Source organism: Lepidochelys kempii, chromosome 3 (genome assembly GCF_965140285.1).
Source record: "Lepidochelys kempii isolate rLepKem1 chromosome 3, rLepKem1.hap1, whole genome shotgun sequence".
Classification (NCBI taxonomy): domain Eukaryota; kingdom Metazoa; phylum Chordata; order Testudines; family Cheloniidae; genus Lepidochelys; species Lepidochelys kempii.
Window position 1 is genome coordinate 83,645,680 of NC_136382.1, and position 20,032 is coordinate 83,665,711.

General features: G+C 43.0%; 1 protein-coding gene across 2 annotated transcripts; it reads right to left on the minus strand.

The window, feature by feature from the left end:
- Positions 1-1,853: 1,853 nt before the first annotated feature.
- On the minus strand, positions 1,854-19,580 carry OSTM1 (osteoclastogenesis associated transmembrane protein 1). Of its 2 annotated transcripts, XM_073336937.2 has the most exons (6): positions 19,150-19,576; positions 12,676-12,787; positions 10,702-10,799; positions 6,884-7,048; positions 5,645-5,810; positions 1,854-5,103 (listed from the first exon to the last, which is right to left on the minus strand). In XM_073336937.2, exons 1-6 carry the CDS (start codon positions 19,519-19,521, stop codon positions 5,048-5,050), a joined length of 969 nt encoding a protein of 322 aa, XP_073193038.1. In that variant the 5' UTR covers positions 19,522-19,576; the 3' UTR covers positions 1,854-5,047. The 2 variants fall into 2 exon arrangements, with proteins under 2 accessions (XP_073193038.1, XP_073193039.1); XM_073336938.2 differs by lacking the exon at positions 5,645-5,810 and having other exon boundaries at positions 19,150-19,580.
- Between the last annotated feature and the right edge of the window lie 452 nt (positions 19,581-20,032).

Sequence of the window (20,032 nt, forward strand, 5' to 3'; positions counted from 1 at the left end):
ACCAGAATTCTGGCACCCAGGCTTGTGTGTGTCTCAGGCTATCACCAATGCCTCCACAACCTGGATCCCTTACATTGTCCTTGGTGCTGATAACACCATCAAGTTTTCTAAGCAGGAAGGCAGAACTCTGAATTTAGATCCTGGTAGCTAGCTAGGAGGAAACGGTTTTCTTTGGTCATTTTTAAGTATATATTCTGTTAAGGATTTGAGACCTTAAACAGTTCAGAGAGCATTTCTGTTCCCCTCTAAATACATAAAACAGGAATTGAAAAATTCACTTGCTGTATATACAAGTTCTGCACATCTGTATGCACCACACCTGCTTATGAGGGTTAACCCTACCCCTGCTTGTCTTCACATACCTGCTGCATCTCATCCTTAATGGGACTACTCACATGACTCAAGTTAGCAGGTGCTTAAGCTTTTGCAGAAACAGGCATTGATTGTTAAGCTCTTTGGATAGGGACTATCCATTATAAACAGGCTCTTGCACAACAGGGCCCTGACTTGGCCAAGGCCTCTATTATTACCCAATATAAATAATGAGGGTAGAGAAAAAACGAGCTCTGAGAATACACACATTTTATTCCTGCTTAAATCCATAACAGCAAGATTTTACCTTATCTAGCAATACTGTTATCCAGACCTTAGTATAGACACAATGTGGTTTTATGCCATTTACTTTAACCTTTATTTAGGAATCTGAGTACATCTAAAGATTTTGGAATTTGACACCTTACTGGGACAGCCAGGGAGATCAGTTCTCAGTGCAAAAAGAGAACAAAAAACTGGTTGGTGGCAAGAGGCAGAAACAGACTAAGATGATTCTTGGCCTGGGGCACTCTGTCAAAGACGCAAGGGCAGGCAGGTGCCCATTCCCAGGAGGTGATGCCAGGTGACTGTGATCACTTGAAGGCAAAGGGAACATAGTGATTAAAAAAAGTGGCAGGATCAAAGAATCTAAGACAATAAACTCCAATTTATATATACACACCTATAACATGATTATAAGATTACAGGCAAATGACTTCAAATTTCTTCTGAAACTACATGGAGGTACAACAGTCCCCTTGAAATAATGCTCCACTTAAAGTACATCATTGCTATGAAGTAAGAGCTACATTTTGTTTTTCAAAGACAGATCAGAGCACTTGATTCACTGGACAGTGAGTTCCAGACATAAAACGGCACCGTTCTAAAGTAATTTTGTAATAAAATAGGTGCCTAGTGACAATGTTAAAGAGTTCTGACCACACAAAAAGTTAGAAAAAAAATTTAAAAAATTGTTTTTTTAATGAACTTGGAACCTCAGTACTAAATGGTTGCTTTGAAATCCCTGTTGTGCTGGAGGTTTCAGGGCTCTTGATCCAAAACAGGAATGCCAATTATAAACCTTTTTAAACAGGAGTAGCTTGACTGCTGCATTACTGGCCTATGGTACCAAAAGAAATCCTGACAAAATAAAACAATCACGGTTTATGTTCACTCCCACTCTCCTTGTCTCCACCAGCAGCAAGAACCTACATTTGTAAACCTATAGTAATTCACTTATTAAGAGGGGACCCGCAAAGAAAGATGTAAAACTTTACTTTATAAGGTAAAAAGAAGAAAGTGGAGGGAGAGGAAGAGAAAGGACTATTTCTGTTTGCATTTAACTAGAATACTGGAAAGTTGGGGGGGGAAGGGGGGTGGTGCATGAAGGGACATGACTCTTTGGTAAGGTTTCCACACCCTGCCCCTTCAATTAAAGCTTAAAAGCTAAGGAAGTTTCCACATGTATATCATTCATCCCAGAAACTCTCCAATAACAACTAGATCAATTTTTCCCAGTATCCCCTTTTTCCTCATGCAACAAGGGCCTGATTCAAAGCCCTTTGCAGCCAACAGAGCCATCCTACAGACTTCACCCAAACTCTAAGGAAGTCCACCCTCTTGGTCAGAGTAGAACTAGGCACAGTCCTAAGTTATATAACTAAGTATAATAACTGGCTGCAGGTCTAGAACAAAGTACTAACAATAAATGTCAACATTGTGAAGTTGCATTTACTATCTATTTACCTGCATTCGGTTTCTATAGTAACCAAGTGCTTCAAACACAAGTCCATAATAGGAAAGTGTAGTAAATTGAGAATTTTATTACTTGGGCCATCCTGTCCCATCCTTTCCCCACCACTCATTAAAAACAGCATTGGCGAAGCATCTCAATACTGAAAATGGGACAATCAAGCGCAATCAATTCTATACACATTTATTCAATACAATATTTGTTCATTTTCAGTGTATACAGGTTTTCTAATCCAAAAATAGATAATGCTACCCAAGAATAAAAACATTCACTTGTACCAAAAATACAAACTGGTATTTCAAAGAAAGATTTTAAGTATATCTTATACAGTCATAAAAATGGCAAACGAAGGTTAAAAATTACCAGCCAAATAAAGTTAAGATTTTTTCTGCACCACCACCATTTCCTTTAGGGACAGGAGGCTGTAAGCATTTACATAAACATCAGAATATGAACAAGACCCAATGCATTTTATATGAAAAATACTGTACTCTTAAAAACATGTAAGGAAAGCTAGCATTACAAGGGAACAAAAAGGAAAAACTGACATTTGAGAAGACGTAGGATATAAATTATTTCTAGAGTGTAAACTTTGCTGCTGCTTGAAAAAAAAAATCACGAGTACTTTCATTTGGCTTAGCAGCCAGGAAAAAACAAAAGCTGCTTTTTTTTTTTTTTTTTTTAATAAAGTGCTTAACCACCATATCCAAGTGTAATGACTTTCAGACCTACTTAATTTGAATGTGCTCAAAAAGCCACTGCTTACGGTATGAAAGCTATCATTCTATAACTCTGCACATACAAATGGGTTTTATCTGCATGAATGGAAGACTGAGGGCTGTTCAAAGCAATCATATGATGCCTCAAAATCAAAGGAATGCTATTAGGACAGCAGTTGAATAAGGCCCAGTAAGCTGAAATTTGAGCACAACAGATGTAAAAATAGCCATTTAAAACAAAGGCAATTTTCCCCTCTGCCCTATGAAGATAACTTCATCTGATAAGCAACATAAATATATTCTTCTACTATTTTGACACCTTATCTATAGCAGACCAAAGTGTCAAAAATATATTTCCTCAGACAGGAAATCCAACCCTATTTAGGCTTTCAACACAAACCAAACCAATCATTCAAGGCGATTCATGTGATTAATAGAGGGAGATACTTCCTACTCACAAAATACCAGGAAGCAGTTGTATGGATATCCAAATGTTAACACATTATGTTACTTAATATTGAGACACTATCAACTTGGTTCTCTTTTTAAACTGACAGTATGCCTTAATTTAAAATAAAAAAAAAACAAACAAAAAAAAACACACATAATTTAAAGTGCTTTAAGATTATTTTGCTCCCCTGCTGATGTTTGTTTGGGCAAGGGAAAAAAGTGATTAATTGGCTATGGAGGCAAAACAGTGAAACTAACTAAACACAAAAGTGCTGTCAAAAGACAAGCTAAATTAAAGAAACAAATTGCTAACTTATCAGTTGTTGAATAATCATAGGCATAACATTTTCAAAAAGAAATGTGATTTCCCAGTTGATGTGTCCCTTTAGTCTTAAAGTTGTAGTATGGGATGGGTTTAATATCAGAGTGAAGCCTCCAACCTCATTACAACCACACTGAAATTTTTCATTTTACTGTAGTAGAAAATTCAGAAAAATATAAGCCTAGGATTTATCAGCCTGGATATCCTGTATTAACACATCTTTAGAATGGTGTCCTTTCAACAGTCCCATCAACTTTAATAACAATGCTGTGACCTTTTGCTTCAGCTCTACAACTTCCTACAGAGGTTGAGTTTATTTTAATCTACTAAATGGACCTCATCTCCAGTAAATTTCTAGGAAGTACCGATTGCAAATTTGGATAGAGTAAGTCAAAGATCCAGGCACAGCACATTCACTTTATGCCAGTTCTGAAGTTATAGAACACCTATGCCCTAGTCACTACTAAAATATATCTTTTTCATGTAAACCCATTTGTATCTTAAACCAGAGGAAGTTCTAATCCAAGCACAATTCAGCATCTCCAGTGACTTTTACCTCAGGTTACCATTTTAAAATATTTTTTATATATAAAAGAAATTAAACACGTAAGTGAAGTAAGGGACAAACACAAAGACATCTGGCCTCACATACAGATATGCATCATACCTAAAAATAAGCCTCTAACCATTTGAAAAGCAATGACTTAGTGGTTTAAGCGTGCAAGTGCCCAAATATGTGCTAATATGGTACATTTTCTGAAATTACTATTAATGTCTAGCACTGGCAGATCTGCTGTATTCATTGCCAGAAATTTATCATTTTCCTTGCATCTCTCATGTTTTTTTTTTTTTTTTAAATAATAAAGACACCACTAAAATGAACTAAGCAGCATGACTGTGTCTATCAAGAGATGCTATGTAAGGGGGCTAGTTTTTGAAACCTGTAGTACAAGTCTACCCAAAGGTGGTAAGATGGCATTTTTACTTTGAAATGTTCTAATTCTGATACTGAATTAAACCAAAACAAATTATATTAAGCTTTGCTAGTTCATAAGAACCACATCGGAAAGATGATCACATCTCAGACTGTACTAACATGCCTGGAAATAAACACAACTGTCATACTAGATTTTTATGGAGTCAATATAGAAAATTAAATATAAAGGGAAAAACATACAGGAGAAGTACATATTCTGTTGATAAAAGGTACAAAAACCTGCAATCAAAGAATCAGAAAATAACCAGCTTCAGCACTAGTCTGGAAAGAATTAACTTATTTTTCAAATCAGAAGTCCATACTGCGTCTCATAGCCCTGCCTTGTCATGTTTGTTAATATACCCGTTTAGGAGTCAGACAGCATTTTGTTTAACTTGTATAATGATACAGAGCAACACTAAACCGTAATTAACTCCTCTTTTGTGCGGTCCTCCTTCCACCACAATTGTACCCAATATATACCCAGTTGTGGTTTTCTGGTTTTGTGTTGCAGCTCAGCTGTATTTTTCTTGGATGTTCACAAGACTGGCATTTGATTGGATACGCTTGGCTAGAAGGAAAATAAAAATAAAAATAAAAAAAAAGACTCCCACCATCAGTTTCCCCACTCACTCAGTTTAACTGAGCACGTACTATTGAACAGTGTTCCGTTAACATCATGGTTTTCCTTTTCAACAGAAAGAAAAGGAGTACTTGTGGCACCTTAGAGACTAACCAATTTATTTGAGCATGAGCTTTCGTGAGCTACAGCGTAGCTCACGAAAGCTCATGCTCAAATAAATTGGTTAGTCTCTAAGGTGCCACAAGTACTCCTTTTCTTTTTGCGAATACAGACTAACACGGCTGTTCCTCTGAAACTTTTCAACAGAGAAGCATGGCTAAGGACCTACTTTTCCCACCCTCTACGGCTCTTCAAGTGATAAAGGCAGTCCCCAAGAGGACAAGTAGTCAACACCAGCTCCCACCCACTGCTGCAGGCACAGTGACAGAATTGCCTGACCCCATACCAAGTACGTTGGTCAAGTAGAGTGCCCAAGATGATTCCTTGTGCTCCCGCATTCTGTAAGTAAAGTTCTGACAACATTACTTACGCAGAATGAGTATACGTTTCTTCTGCTTTGAGTGAAGGAAGCTACTAAGGTAAAAAATGACTGGTAAAAAGAGAATGAATGAAGAAACTGCAATCACTGGGACCGTATCACTGCATGGGACAGAACAGTTGAAAGTTCTACTCCAAAGCCTTCGTGTAATGTTCATCTAAAAGGAAAACGACCATGGTGAGCAACACATTCCTTGGCTTGCATCACTGTTTTACTGAACATCGCAAAGTTCAGTATAGCAAGACCACCTAATTACCTTTAAACCATAATATCTACTTGAATAAGAGCCATTTAAAATATCTCCCCTCAAAAAATTAGACAAAGGTGAAATCCTAGCCCCACTGAAATCAATGGCAAACCTCCCATTGACTCCCACCCAATACATTTATTAGAGCAGTGATTCCCACACTGTGATTCTTAGAGCACTTACTGGTGGTTCATGGAAAGCTGGCTGATCACATGCTACTAACCCTCCTTCTTCCCAGTTGCTAAAAATCACATTGAGAGACAGCTAAATACATTAAAAACTTGCTACTATTCCCTGGCCCAATAATCAGCTGCTGTAGTTAGGAAGCAACTAACTGGAAACATTAACTGGAATTTAGCAAGAAGTGTCAGATAAAAGCCAAAGATTAAAGGGATTTCCCAGCCCCCAAACCCCCATTTGAGATAGGGAGTGGAATATTCCCTTCACAAAATCTCTTGGGCAGTTGAAACTTTATTTTTGTCTAAGCTGAAATATGTCAGGACATCAAGGTTAGACCCCTTCCTCTTCAGGAGTAGCACAAGGTCTTTAATGACCCGCAGCAGTCAGGACCTCTATTTTATATCTCATCCAAATGAACAGCAACATCATGGAGTACCCTGGGGGCCCTGGTTCAGTATTAACTCAGAGTGCAACCTACTGGGTCGCCAACACTGTTTCCTGAAGTATTTAAGTGTTCTTTAACCGTTTTCTCTCCACGTACTGACCAGAACCCAGCCTGACCCCTCCTTAGCTTGAGAGACGTGAGGAAGTCACAGCACAAAGCGGTAGGTGCAGTGTGACAATAGCTCACTAAAGAAATTGCTCATGAAAGCAGCTTCCACCGCTGAAAGGACAAGAGTGGTGCCAAGAGAAAACAATATAAAACAGTTAAGGGACCACTGAAGATTGCTCTTCAGATTTATCTACCCACCCATTGGATATTAGCTAGGCAAGAAGATCCAGAAGCAAATACGTATACTCACTGCATCTTCCACATCAATGCACAAGTGTGTTCTGTGTTCTGAGTGGCTGCCCAGTCCAGTCATTTTTTGCATTTTGTTATACATGGTATTCAGGTTTCTGTAAGTTCCATTGCAGTTTCTGCATACTTCTGTGTGGTTGCTTGATACAAGACTGATGGATTGCCCCTAAAATTATAAGCAGCACGTATTTAGATTTTTAAACAATATAAAATTAACTTTAAAAAACTAGAGCTGAACTTGAACCAAAATCTACAATATTAACATCCTAAAGTGTTACACTGAAATTTAGGGATTTAGGTCCATTTTATATAAATAAAGCTCACAGTGAATTGAAAGTTGATCTTATTTTTCCCCGAAAAGATGTATTTTGAAACTATTGACTGTCTATAACAGGGGTGGGCAAACTACCGCCCGTGGGCCGGATCCAGCCCCTTGGCACTTTGGATCTGGCCTGCGGGATTGCCACCCCCGTGGTGCTGCGCCACTCTGGGAAGCGGTCACACCACATCCCTGGGGCCCATAGGGGTGAGGAGGGGTAGAGAGCTCCGCACACCACTCTTGCCTGTGGGTACCTCCCCCAAAGCTCCCATTGGCCAGGAACAAGTTACTGCAGCCAATGGGAGCCTCGGGGGAGGTACCCACAGGCAAGGGAAACACATGGAGCCCTGTGTCCGCCCCAGGGGTGGCACAGGGACATGGTGCCAGCCGCTTCCCAGAATGGTGCAGCACTGGGCCAGGCCAGGCCGGGGCAGGCAGGGAACCTGTCCTGGCCCCGGTGTGCACCGCTGCCACCCTGGAGCCGCTCTAGGTAAGCGGTGCCAGGCAGGAGCCTGAACCCCTCCTGCACCCCAACCCCCTGCCCTGAGCCCCCTCCTGCACCCCACACCCCCTGACCTAAGCCCCCTCCCGAACCCCAACCCCCTGCCCTGCAAGCAATTTCCCCACCCAGATGTGGCCCTTGGGCCAAAAAGTTTGCCCACCCCGGTCTAGAATAAAAACAAAACAAGGATTGTTAATACCAAGTTTGCCTTGGAAACACAGGTGTGCTTCTCCCGCCAGCTGGCTATTTTTCATTGGTCTATATGAATATGCCACACAGGAAGGAGGAGTGAATAGGTATTTTAATTTGGCCTAATTATTTTGAGTTTCAATAGCCACTGCTCCTGTCCCGCATTTACAATCTATGTAGTAAATAATAGCAAGAATCCGGATCATATTTTAAAACACAGTCCCTTAAAAACACTATTGGGATTTTCAAAAGAGGCTAAAGGAGTTGGGCACCCAAATACAATGGAACTGTATATCCCAGCCTATGCTGAGAGGATATAAGATCATCTCTCCTCCTACTAGGAAACCCAATGGAAGTTTGCTTAACTGTGAATTTCATCCTTTATGGATTTCAGATAAAAAACACAGGAAAGTCACGTAGTTTTACTGTAGTAGCAGTTTCACCTCCCTGAAAATTCTGATGACCTGGGTGGGTTGTGGGGGAGGATGGGGGAAGATAATTATAAGATCTCTAGATTCTTCTGTATTTTTTTAAGCCTCGTCACGGAGGCATAATGACAGAACCCACAATAGCCAGAGTTTACAGAAGAGACCTGGCTACTATCTACCTTAAAACATCACTTTTCATCCAGCACTCAAAAAGCAAACTCTTGTATGATCAACTTCACAGGCTACCTCCAATTTCCCATTTCTGAGCCAGGGAGCTGGGAAGCTAGTGAAGGACCATCACCAACTACACCCAACCTTTGTCAGCATCCTAGATCCTTCCCAACTGGGCTTTACTCCCAGCTCTGGCTCAGCAATCGTCATGGTCACAACAGTAGATTATCTCCTATTAGCCACAGAAAATAGGCAACCTCCACACATTTGTCTCGATCACTTCAGCCCTTGACAGTGTGGAGGGCTCACCACAGAGACCTATGAGGAACAAACAGTAATGTGCAGAGATGGCTGTGAGGAAGCACTGGGACAAATTCCACACAGCTTCATTTTCTCCCACATCCTATTCAATTATTTACAACAAGCTGTTGGGAGAGACTATAAGACACCTTGACCTTAAACATCAGCAGGATGCAAATTACACCCAGCTGTTCATCTCCTTTTCATCTACCATGAAAGCCCCATATGCAGCTCTACTATTGGCAAATCAGATCAACACCTGGACGAAAGGCAACTCTCTGAAGCTAAACCTAGGCAAGATAATGGTGAGGTTGGAGGGCAGAAGGCAACATTTCCATGATTTAGCCAACTCCTTAAGATCATCCCATGGTGAAGATTGTAAAGGGGCCTTCTAGTTTTGGTCCTCCTCAATGTCTCAGCAATATTCAATACTCAAACAGCAACAGTTTTTAGGAACACCGTCAGCTAGCCAGGAGATGATGCCCCATCCTAACAGATACAGACTTGACCACGGTAATCCTTGAAATTATGATCTCCATAAAGTAGGAATGAAATTGCAGGCACTGAAGAAACTCCAGGCTACCTGCGGACCAGCACAGATCATTAAGAACACATCAATGCTGCAATCACTCCACTGGCTACCCAAGTATTACTAGATTAAGTTCATGGTCCAGGTCTTGCCTTTAAAGTGCTCTGTTGACCAGGCCCAAGCTCTCTCCCCTTGCCAAGACCTACTATAAAGGCTGCACATCTCAGGAACCACCAACAGCGAGAACAACAGGAGACCAGTCTCTCTCAGCAACTGTTCCTTCCACAACAGTTAAGCATGAGCATAGACCCCACCCCCCAGACTGAAATGCTAAAAACATCTTTGGCGCAGCTTCCCCACCTGTCTGTGAAGCGGGGCTAGAGGACAGAACCAAAGTGAATCTTTACTACCTGCTTGGATTTATACAAAATTGTAAGACACTCAGAAACAACATAGGAGAGTGTGTTATGCTGGTGTACAACCAACTACCTTATTAAAGGAGCACAAATCTTATTTCTAGAAGTCTATGGATTTGATCATGGCACTACATAAGTTAAAAAATGCCCTATAAATCACTACAGTGGGGGGCAAGATCTGCCTGGCAAGCAAAAAAGCAGGGAAAGCTAGCCCACCAGTAAGGGGGGCTGCAAAGCATATTGTAACCACAGATCCTCTTCTAGATCCACATGTTTATTCTGCACCAAGAACTTTAGTTTGAATGTTATCCTTTTGGACAGTTTTTATTGATTAACTGCTTAATCAAATTTATGAATATTTTTGCATAATTTAGTTTTAGGATTAAATTTAGCATAATTTACAAAATTTTTATGCATAATTATTTGGATACACTTTTCTTGGGAGATAATTACCACATTTATTTTACAAAGAGGGATATTTAATTGCAAAAGTTTTAATTGTTCATAACCTTAATGGATAGGAGTCTTAAGAAGTGTTTTCAGGTAGCTGGCCCTTTTGGACTAATCTACAATACAACCAAATAATGATATAAGGAGCCACATTGTTAAGTCACGCAATGATAACTCCAGAAGGAACTAGGAAAAGTGACTTACTGTATGCAGAGACTACGTGACTCTTACTATATAATTATCAGCTATTGTGAATCCAGAAATCCCAATATGAAATGGCACTATAATTGCATACAAGACAGAGTCAAGGTGAGCATCAATTAAAATACATTTTGTGCTCTCAATTGTGAACATCTGCATTTTATAGATAATTGTTCTATCTGCCTAAACTGCTTCAGAATTTGTCAATTGCAGTTGCTCAATATGTATCCACTGCAGTTTGTTCTGTGAAAAGAAGATATTTTACTATACAAGAAGAGGGCTCAGTGCTGTCCTCAGATACACAGCAAAGATACCTGGAAGTTATGTTCGAAGCACATCAGTGTTGTATTGAATAAGTCCAGGAACTCTGCTGTACTATTTGATAGCCCTTCACTGTTGTTCTTCAAACAATCTGTCAAAAAGAAAAAAAAATACGTGAATCAAGATATCCTTATTTCTAACCTATATCTACAGCCAACAAGTCCCTTGGCGGCCCTACAGCAAGAGCTCTCAATTATAAAAACCAATTCAGTCAGCTTTGCATTTCCTATTTGGTTGCTGTTATGCAGATGTCTCAGATTTGCTATCCTAACTCACTCGGGCTTCTCTCTTCAGTTAGGATACATTTCAGAATTAATTGGCCTTGATTAAATAAAAAATAAAGACCATTATCAAGAGCATTTTGAAGAAAGGATTTGAGCTCTCACTGGGCTTTCAGATAACACAAGACGCTGCTTTTACTTTTCACCCTGCAAGTCTGACTTTGCCCATCAGAACTAGTGTGCACTGTTTGAAAGTATAAGTGTCAGACATGTAGCTGAAACAAGGGACAGCTAGGAAATAGAGGGAATCTTTATGCTTATGAAAAAAAAGGAAATGCTTTTGAAAAATGCACTAAGCAGTGTCACAGAACGTGCACCAATTTTGTCAGGAAGTGGAAGCCAATTTTACCTGCCTTGCAGGGCGCTCCTGAAACACTCCTTGTCAGATACTGCTCTAGTCCCTGCAGGTATTTCTTTCCTTCCATCTACTCCACTTTTTCTATTCTGATCCATTAGACCCTTGGAAACTAGGACTGCTAGTTTTACGTAGCATTCCATTAAAAAGGACACTGTGAAGGTTGGCAGACTCCAAACGTGACCTTCCCTGAAGGATGGAAGTGAGAGAACATCTTAAGCATTACGGGATAGAGTCTATGCTCCCCTCCTGGGAGACGTAGCACAGAAGGCAGAGCCTGAGGATGGGAGGACAGTTGGAGGTTGTTTTACCTCTCCTTCACACACTTTGGTGGCAACCAGTAACATATGTTGGGGACTACTGGAGCTAGCCTGAACCCAATCTCCCTGGGGCTACCTATGGGCTCTGTAGCAGCCCAACATCCTTTGCAGCACTCAGCTCTACATTACCACCCCTCCAACCTCTGGCGCCCTCCCATGCAAGGGTGCTGGAACCATTTGTATAGTGGGGGTGCTGGTCACTGAACCAAACTGTAAACCCTGGATATGATGGAAACCATTTCAAGCCAGAGGCCAGCACCCCCCACACCCTTAGTTCAAGTACCTATGTTCCCCTGGTCGGGGTACAGCTCCTGTGCCAAGGGAATTTTTCCTGTTTCCTGTGGTGGCGTTTAAGGGCCATAAAGAAGCCGCATGCAACATATTACAGCCAGAACCAGTCCACAGAATTTCAGAGCCAGAGTCGGATACCCCACGTCACACTGAGTGACTACTTGTGGAGCACAATGCTATTCAACATGAGTAAGGGTATCAGAATCTGACCCTTACTGATTTTTTATTAAACAGTTCAAGTTACATTTTCTACTTAAGTAGGAAAAAGGGGGCATGGGGAAAATAAGAGATCTATAAATACAGCAGAGCTGTAGCAGATCTCCAGCACGGTTTATTCAGAGTAAGTAAAAACCATCAGTTTTTACAGCTCTGCTGTATTTATAGATCTCTTATTTTCCCCATGCCCCCTTGAGTAAAGCAGCTGTCATTTTGGCAGGGGCTTTCGTGCAAGGTGAATATTCGTATGGGGACTCTAGTGTGTTTAGATAAGCAAGGGAAGAAGAAATTGGTTTTTTGAATCTGTCAACTTTGAACGGTATCCCCTGTACAATAAAAGTACCCAGGATGTATCAATAAAGAGCTCTTTGTTTCTGTCAATTTAAATAACTTAATCTTATCAATGCTGTTCAGTTCTGATCAACTGAGAAATTTTAAAGGCAAGGCTAAATCTGTCGTCTGAATCATAATGGTAGCATGAAAAGGACAGAACAAATCACGTACTTGCACAGTTGGCCTTCTCCCAAGTACTGTTAAAGAACTGCGAAAGGATCACAACTAGTTGTACCCTATCAGACATCAAGAGGCTTTTTGCACAGTTGCTCTCCGAAGAATTCTGGAAGAAAAAAAAACCCCACAGTATGATGAATTCATATGGCAACAACTTTGGAACTATTTCAGATAACGGGTGACATGGAGGCCAAGTCTGCCATTTTAAGCGTGTTAGTTTCACCCATCAGGAGTAGTGTGGCCAGTTTTACATCCCTTGTCAGAATCCCGAGAAAGGCCGAGAACTAGTCCGACAGGGCAAAGCCAGTGTCTTTCCAAACAACGGACTAAGAAAAAAACGTTAAATATGATGAGAGGTATAACCACGTTGGGGATTTAGGTAAGTTCTTAAAAGGTTTAATACGAGAACAGCAGGAGCTTCAGTCAAGATAGAAAAGGAGTACTTGTGGCACCAACAGCACCATGCACACCAACAGCTTTCCAGAGCAGGGGCACTTTTCAGTACGCATGTGTACGACTAGCATAATAGACCCTGATCCCACAATGGGCCCTCTGAGTGTTCCCATAATACAGCTACAGAGTTAGATTCCATCCTGGGTTATACTGATGGAAGCTGGCATAACCCAGCATTCAGAGCTCCACAAATCCGATTGGCGCAAGGAGCCTACAACTCCTGCTTGGCTGATTTAGCACACCTGCAAGCACGACTCCTCTGGAGTCCTCAAGTTGCTCTCCCCTGGCCCTGTGTCACCCCAACCTGCCTTCCGCCAGGAGTCAATCCCTCCTAGCATGCATCTGAGCCTTCTGATACAGAGGTTGCTAACTGCAAACCCAGAGGAACGTCAAGCCTCCAAATAGTATTTTAAAGTGTGCAAATATCTGGTTTCATGCCATTTAAAAGGAGACTCAAAATAGTGACTGGGAACATCATTTCTTGTCTCCGGCCCCCACCCCCAAACCACAGACTGACAGAATCAGCCAGGCACCCCCAGGCTGATTTTCCAGCCGCAACAGAACAGATCTCACCCCGAGCAGCTTTTGTCCAAAACCAGATTAAGCACAAAGACTGGTCTGGCATATAGAGTACAAGCTCTGGTGAGGGTCAGTAAGACTACCAAACATTTGCTGATGAAAATAAGGTTTTTAATGAGCTATGCTGAGGTTGGGGTAGAAGATCAATAATTTATCACTCACCCAACCCTAGCCAAGACACCATTTCCATATAACTAACAGCTGGATACACAGAGATACAGGTTGATTAAAGTACTAAAACACACTGACAATGGAAGATCCATGTTTAACGAGTGAAACACGTTCTTTTGTTCTGAGTGACAACTACCCTCCCCACTAGCCTCCGTACCCCATAGACCTTGAGCTGTGGGTACATCTACACAGCATTCTGGAGCCTGTGTCAACAGACCTGGGCTTGTGCTAGTGCTCTAAAAACAGCTGCGGAGACAGCGCTTTGAAGTCACGGCTCAGGCTGGAGCTTGGGCTCTGAAGCCCACCCCCATCCCGAGGCTTCAAAGCCAGAGCTGCAACTTCAAAGCGCTGTCAACACAGCTATGATCTCAGCACCAGCCCCTCTAGCTGAAGTCTGTCAATCTAGACTGGGAGGCTTGGTCCCGCAGGCTCCAAAAGGCTGGGTAGACATACCCAGAGAGACGGATTGCTTCTCTCGGCCCTAGAGGATATTCTGTGGCGCTCGGAGTTCCCAAGCAACTCCAGCTAAGAATTATGGAACTTCTCAGCCCTGGTTCAGCACAGCCAGCTAGCAGAGGGAGCATGGACATGTCTGCTACCCTGTTTTGGGGGTAGGGAGCCTTGCAGAATTTGGGATGTAAAAGCCTCTACCAAGCAGGCCCCTGAAGAGGGAGGGAGAAGAGGAGCAGCCACCTGGGACCCTCTAGTAGCCTAGGAGAAAGAGGGGGCACCTTCCCCAACCCCACCAGGAGATGTTTAAGGATTAGAGACCCTGCAGTTTCCCTTGCTGTGCTATCAAACTATGTCCACAAAAGCTCAAACAAAGCCCTGTTTAAGAGAGTCTGAGGTTCAGTGGGACTATTTCACTCAGCTCTAGCAGGTACAATGTCAGCCACAAGAGCACAAGTTACTGTCTCATCACAGCCTGTCTGCCTCAACCCTGAACTGGATAAGCCACCTGCAGGAGAGGTTAGCTCACCTGCAGCCCAGCAAGAGATGAAACATCCCTACACGAACTAGCTTTCATGCAGGCCAAACAGACATCTGATGGCAGTTGCTTTCACACACTACTAACCTGAAACTGAGTCGAACCCATAACCAAGGAATCCTCTCTCTGCCTTTCCCATCAAATTCTCCCAAACACATACAAGCTAGTTAGCTACGAATGCCATGAGAAGACAGCCCCTGGAAGGACAGCCTCATGATATCTGCAATAAGAGATGCCAATCCTATTATTTGTTTAAGGCCCACCACCTGCTTAGGTCTGTGCAAGTCACAAAGACTGCCCCTGCCCAGGTATTTACACTCCAGCTTTTCTGGGTAGCTGGTTCACGAATCAGTTCAGAGCCACACACAACCATATAGATACATGGTGTGGAAAGGTTATTTGGGAAAAGTTAGAACAGGGATAATCAATTATTTTTTGTCAAGGTCCAAATTTTGTGGTCAGGGTATAGTCAAGGTCCAGGCTCTAGGGAAGAAAATAAAATGGAAAAAAAAAATTGATACTAAATAAGAAAATAAAGATTTTGGGGTCTGTTCCAAAGCATCTGGCGGTCCAGAGTCCCCTTATTGACTGCCCCCTGAGCTAGAACAACATAAACAGTATCAGGAAAAGGCTTTAGCCTTAAATTGACTAACTCTGAGAGAAAAAGGCAAAGCTCTACACAGCTGAGCACAGAGTGATGAGGTATCCCTTGTAATCCGACACTAAGTTTAAACATAGTTAGTCACTGGCCTTTGGCTAATGAGTTGGGTTTTTTTTTTTCCACCCTTTCATACAAGAACAGATTTTCCACCTGAAAAAAACATGTACACTACGTACTTCCTCTTCTCTTTTCCTCGTTGTTTTATTTCCAGAATATGAACAAGAGTTGACTTTTTGGCCTAGAAAAGCTACAACGTGCCTCTTGTGATATAGTGGATCCATCTACCACCCAGGCTCATATCACAGACAGCTGACGTCCTTTTTGTGAGTCATGACAAACTATCTATGGCTACAGCAAGCAAAGATTTTATTGCTATTAATAGCAAATTCCTTTTCTTCCTCTCTACCATGATTTGATACCTAAGTATCCAATATATTCAGGGATCACAGTGGAAAGAGATAGTGGCGGAATTCCTGTGACAATGCAGTCTGGGTGTGAGCTTAGTACCAAAGAAGTAGGGTGAAGTGAATGGGAAAGAAGTGTAGGAATAACTGTTAAGTTAGGAGTCTTTACTGCAAAAGAAGTCCAGTCAGATTCTTTCGTATTTTTTCCCTTTTTCAAAACCAGTTTTCTTTCAACCCCATGGTTCTCAAACTGTGATCTCTGGAGAGCTAACTGGACACATGGCTCTGGCTCCTGCTTCCCAGCTGCTAAGTTGATTTAGATACTGCCATAAAGTTGTTGTTCATGGCAAGCAATTGTTGTAGTTGACAGAGACATGTCAAGTGGTCATGAATGGAATGGGACATGTAACACAAGAGTCTCTATTGAAATGTGGTGTTCCCTACAAAAGTTTGGGAGAGATCTATTTCCCTATGTATTCTATTTTTTTCCCTCTTAAAATGGAAGATTTGCTAAATGGTTAAGGATCATCAGAACTTCCATTACTGCTACTTCTGGTAACTTCTACGGGGAACTGTCATATGCACACACACACACAAACCTACCAAGCTAGTGGCTCTCAACCTTTCCAGATTCCTATACCCCTTTCAGCCTGATTTGTCTTGTGTACCCCAAGTTTCACCTCACTTAAAAACTACCTGCTTACAAAATCAGACATAAAAAACACAAGTGTGTCAAAGCACACTATTACTGAAAAACAAGTCACCATCCCTATGAAATTTTAGTTTGTACTGACTTCACTAGTGCTTTTTATGTAGCCTGTTGTAAAAGTAGGCAAATATCTAAATGAGTTGATGTACCCCCGGCAGAACTCAGAGATAAGCGTACGCCTGGTTGAGAACCACTGTACTAGGTGATGTACATACCTGGACGAAAGCAGAAAAGACCTAGCAAATGCTGAGGAAGTGTAAACAGCAGGGGCCTACTACCTTCCGGGAGGGTTCCTTAAAAGTTGAACTTCCAAATCCATGGGAGACTTAGCTTTGGGGAAAAGGTTTAAAATCACTGATACTAACAAAAATTAAGTTACCTAGATTCACAGAATTAAACTGGGCTTCTTTTTCCCCCTGACTTCTCACATCAGTTGATGACAACTGATTGAAGGGATGACAAAGTTCTAAACATCAGATTTAAAATATTTTTACTTTCTGCAGCCACTGGTTCAAATTTCAGCAGGATCATCTCACTCCTTTAATTCTTCTTAAAGAGCGAAACTGAGTACCATGCAGTTCGTTACATTTGGATCTTTCAGAGGACACTCAATTAGCCCCAAATAGTCTGCAGATAGATAAAAACATGATCCTAGCTGGTGTACCAGTACTGTCGGAGTTAGGGTTTATCCTGGCACCCCACCTTTACCCAGAAGAGTTGTGCAGCTGGTTGACTGACTAATGGCTAGGGAGCAGTGACTTAGTGGAGTTGCATGTATAGAATCTGTAAGGCATTTGAGGCCCTCCACTATCAGCATTCCCATATAAAAATGATAGTATTGGTCATTAGATTTCCCATCTTTAAACTCCACATTTTCAGAGATGTGTCAAATTTGTACAAGTTGATACACTATCGGAGTTAAAGAACGCTTTGCAAGATGCAGAACTATTAACATCCTTTGGTTGTGAACAAATGTCCAGCTTTAAGAAACCAAACACACAACATTAGTAAGATGGCGAATGCAACTGGAAGAACTGGCCTAAGTTACATCAACACCACTGATGGTGTGCAGCCATTATTGACAAGTCAGGTTTGCTATTGGATATTTTTCCATTGGCAAGCAAGATCTTTTGCTTCAGATGCAGACCATGATACATGCCTTCACACCCTGAGATAAGACTCCTGCACTTTACTTGGGCTACACCACAAGATGACTATTTTAGAAGCTGAAGCCAATCCACAATATGGCAGCTTGCTTATTAAGAGGAGCTTTACAGTGCTCCACCAAGCTGCAGTTGCATATGCACTTCTTGGTGGAATTAAAGGTGTAGGTAATGACTTTGAGAGCCAAAGAAGTGGTTTGAGTCCAGGTTACCGGAGACCCACTGCTTTGTTCATGCCATATTACCACTAGTGGCAACATTCAGAGCCCAGATCTGTTAACTTCCAAACATACTGCAATACTCATCTTTTTTCTTGCCCTTCTGTAAGGGGAAGACAGGAGAGTTTAGTGGAATTATTGAGTTTGGGAGCTAGATCAGATTGTAAATTTTACATATACTAAGGGAAAGGGAGGGCACATACTATCTCTTGTACAAAATCAAAATAAGTAAGCTTTAATACACAACCTAATACTGAAAGCAAAAGTATTCACATTCAGGAAAGACACACAAACAAGCAATACAATCCCACAATATAATGCACAGAGAAGAAACAGGCATCTCCTTTCAGACACGAGAACTTAGTCCTACATAGGAGAGCAATAAGCATAAAGCTTACAAGAGCAAAACACTTTAAGCAGCAATGACTTATGTCTAAGAGAGCTCCTAGGCATTCGTGAGAAGCCGATGGCCCAGCTAGTTATGAATCCCTAAATTCTAGAACACCCTGATCTTTAAGGATCAAATATTTTCTAAATTTGTGACAGGGCAAATAAGTAGTGGATGTTCTTTTGCTATTTTATTGTGTGCATGTGGCCTGAAGTCATTAATCATATACAGCAGATTGGGCATTTCCCGAGAACGGTCAATATCAATGAGTAATCAGGCAGTGCAAGTTAGTGCTCCAAGAGCTATTTCCCTGCATAGAACACAAGTCTGATAACACTAAAAGGTCTGTGCCTCCATTTTGCTCGACACCACGAGTTCCTCTTTTCAGTCACACGCGATTCCATTAATAAGTCTGCCAGGAACACCCACTCCGATGGGAAGGAGCATCCATTCGACACCTCTTCTGCTGGGGAGTCGTTTGCAAAGGGATACCCAGGAAGCCCCTTTATCCTCCCTCCCTGATTTCCACACAGTCACAGGCCGGCCGGTCTCCCAGCTGGCCTGGCGAAGGCGGCAAGGGACTGCCCCACCCTGCCTCTCTCCAACAGCTTGGGGGAGGCCACCTCCAGCTGGGGCTTGGCTAAGCCGCACCCCAAGGCGGCTTGTGGGTCAGACCCCCCCACACACACGCGCGCGCACGCGGGCCCTCCTGCGAGACCCTTCCCCGCACGCACCCCCACGGCCCGGGTGATGTTCTCCAGCTGCTCCGTGACGCTCTGGAAGTGGCGGTAGCAGCTCTGGCAGAGGCGCACGGGCCGGGCGCTCCGCACCAGGCAGCCGGCGAGCCGCACGCTGCTGTTGGCGAAGCCCACCAGGAGCTCCCGGCACTCGGGCGGCAGCTGCCCGGGGAGCCCCGTCCCCAGCAGGGCCAGCGACAGGTCCTCGGCCTCCTCCAGCAGCTCCAGGGACAGCAGCCGGCGCCCGCCCCCGCGCGCCCACCCCTTCGGGCCGCTCTGCGGCGGGGGGCGGCGGCCGGACCCCAGGCTCGGCCCCGCGCTCAGGCCGGGCACCAGCAGCAGACACAGCAGGCGCGCGGCCGGGCCCATGGCTGCCGACAGCCGCGGCTCCTGGGAGCGATTTAGCGAACCAGGGTCACGTGGAGCCCGGAGACATGTCAACGTTCGGAGCTAGGTCAGACGAGCCACCTTATTGGCTGGTGGCGGTTCGACTCGGGGTGGAGGGGCGGGGCTGCCGGGCCGGGGGGGTGGCCTGGCAGGGTGGGACGCGCTGTGTTCAGGCCAGGCCCGGGCGGGCACTTACGCTGGCTGGTGGGGAAGCGGGCCGGGCTTCCCGTCCTGGAGAGCGGGGCCTTGCCTGCTAATGCACAGCACAGAGGAAAAGGGTCTCCAGGGAAAGGTGCCTGACACTCTGTCCCGGAGCTAATTATCACAGACCGCTGGCCAATTTCAGAACTAATGTGAATCTCACTTCTTCAGCATAACTTTCCATCAATGAGTATTAAGTACCACATATCAACCAGTCCAACTTTCCCCTCTAGGCCAGGCAGGACGAGAGAGAGAGATCGTCATTTCTCTTTTTGTTAAAACATGGTGGGAG

Coding starts and splice junctions, on each gene's coding strand:
- OSTM1 (XM_073336937.2), bottom strand. CDS start 19,521: ATGGGCCCGGCCGCGCGCCTGCTGTGTCTGCTGCTGGTGCCCGGCCTG. Junction 12,788..19,149: donor ACATCACCCGGGCCGTGGGG/GTGCGTGCGGGG, acceptor TTTTTCTTCCAG/AATTCTTCGGAGAGCAACTG. Junction 5,104..5,644: donor GAAACGTATACTCATTCTGC/GTAAGTAATGTT, acceptor TTTTCCTTCTAG/CCAAGCGTATCCAATCAAAT.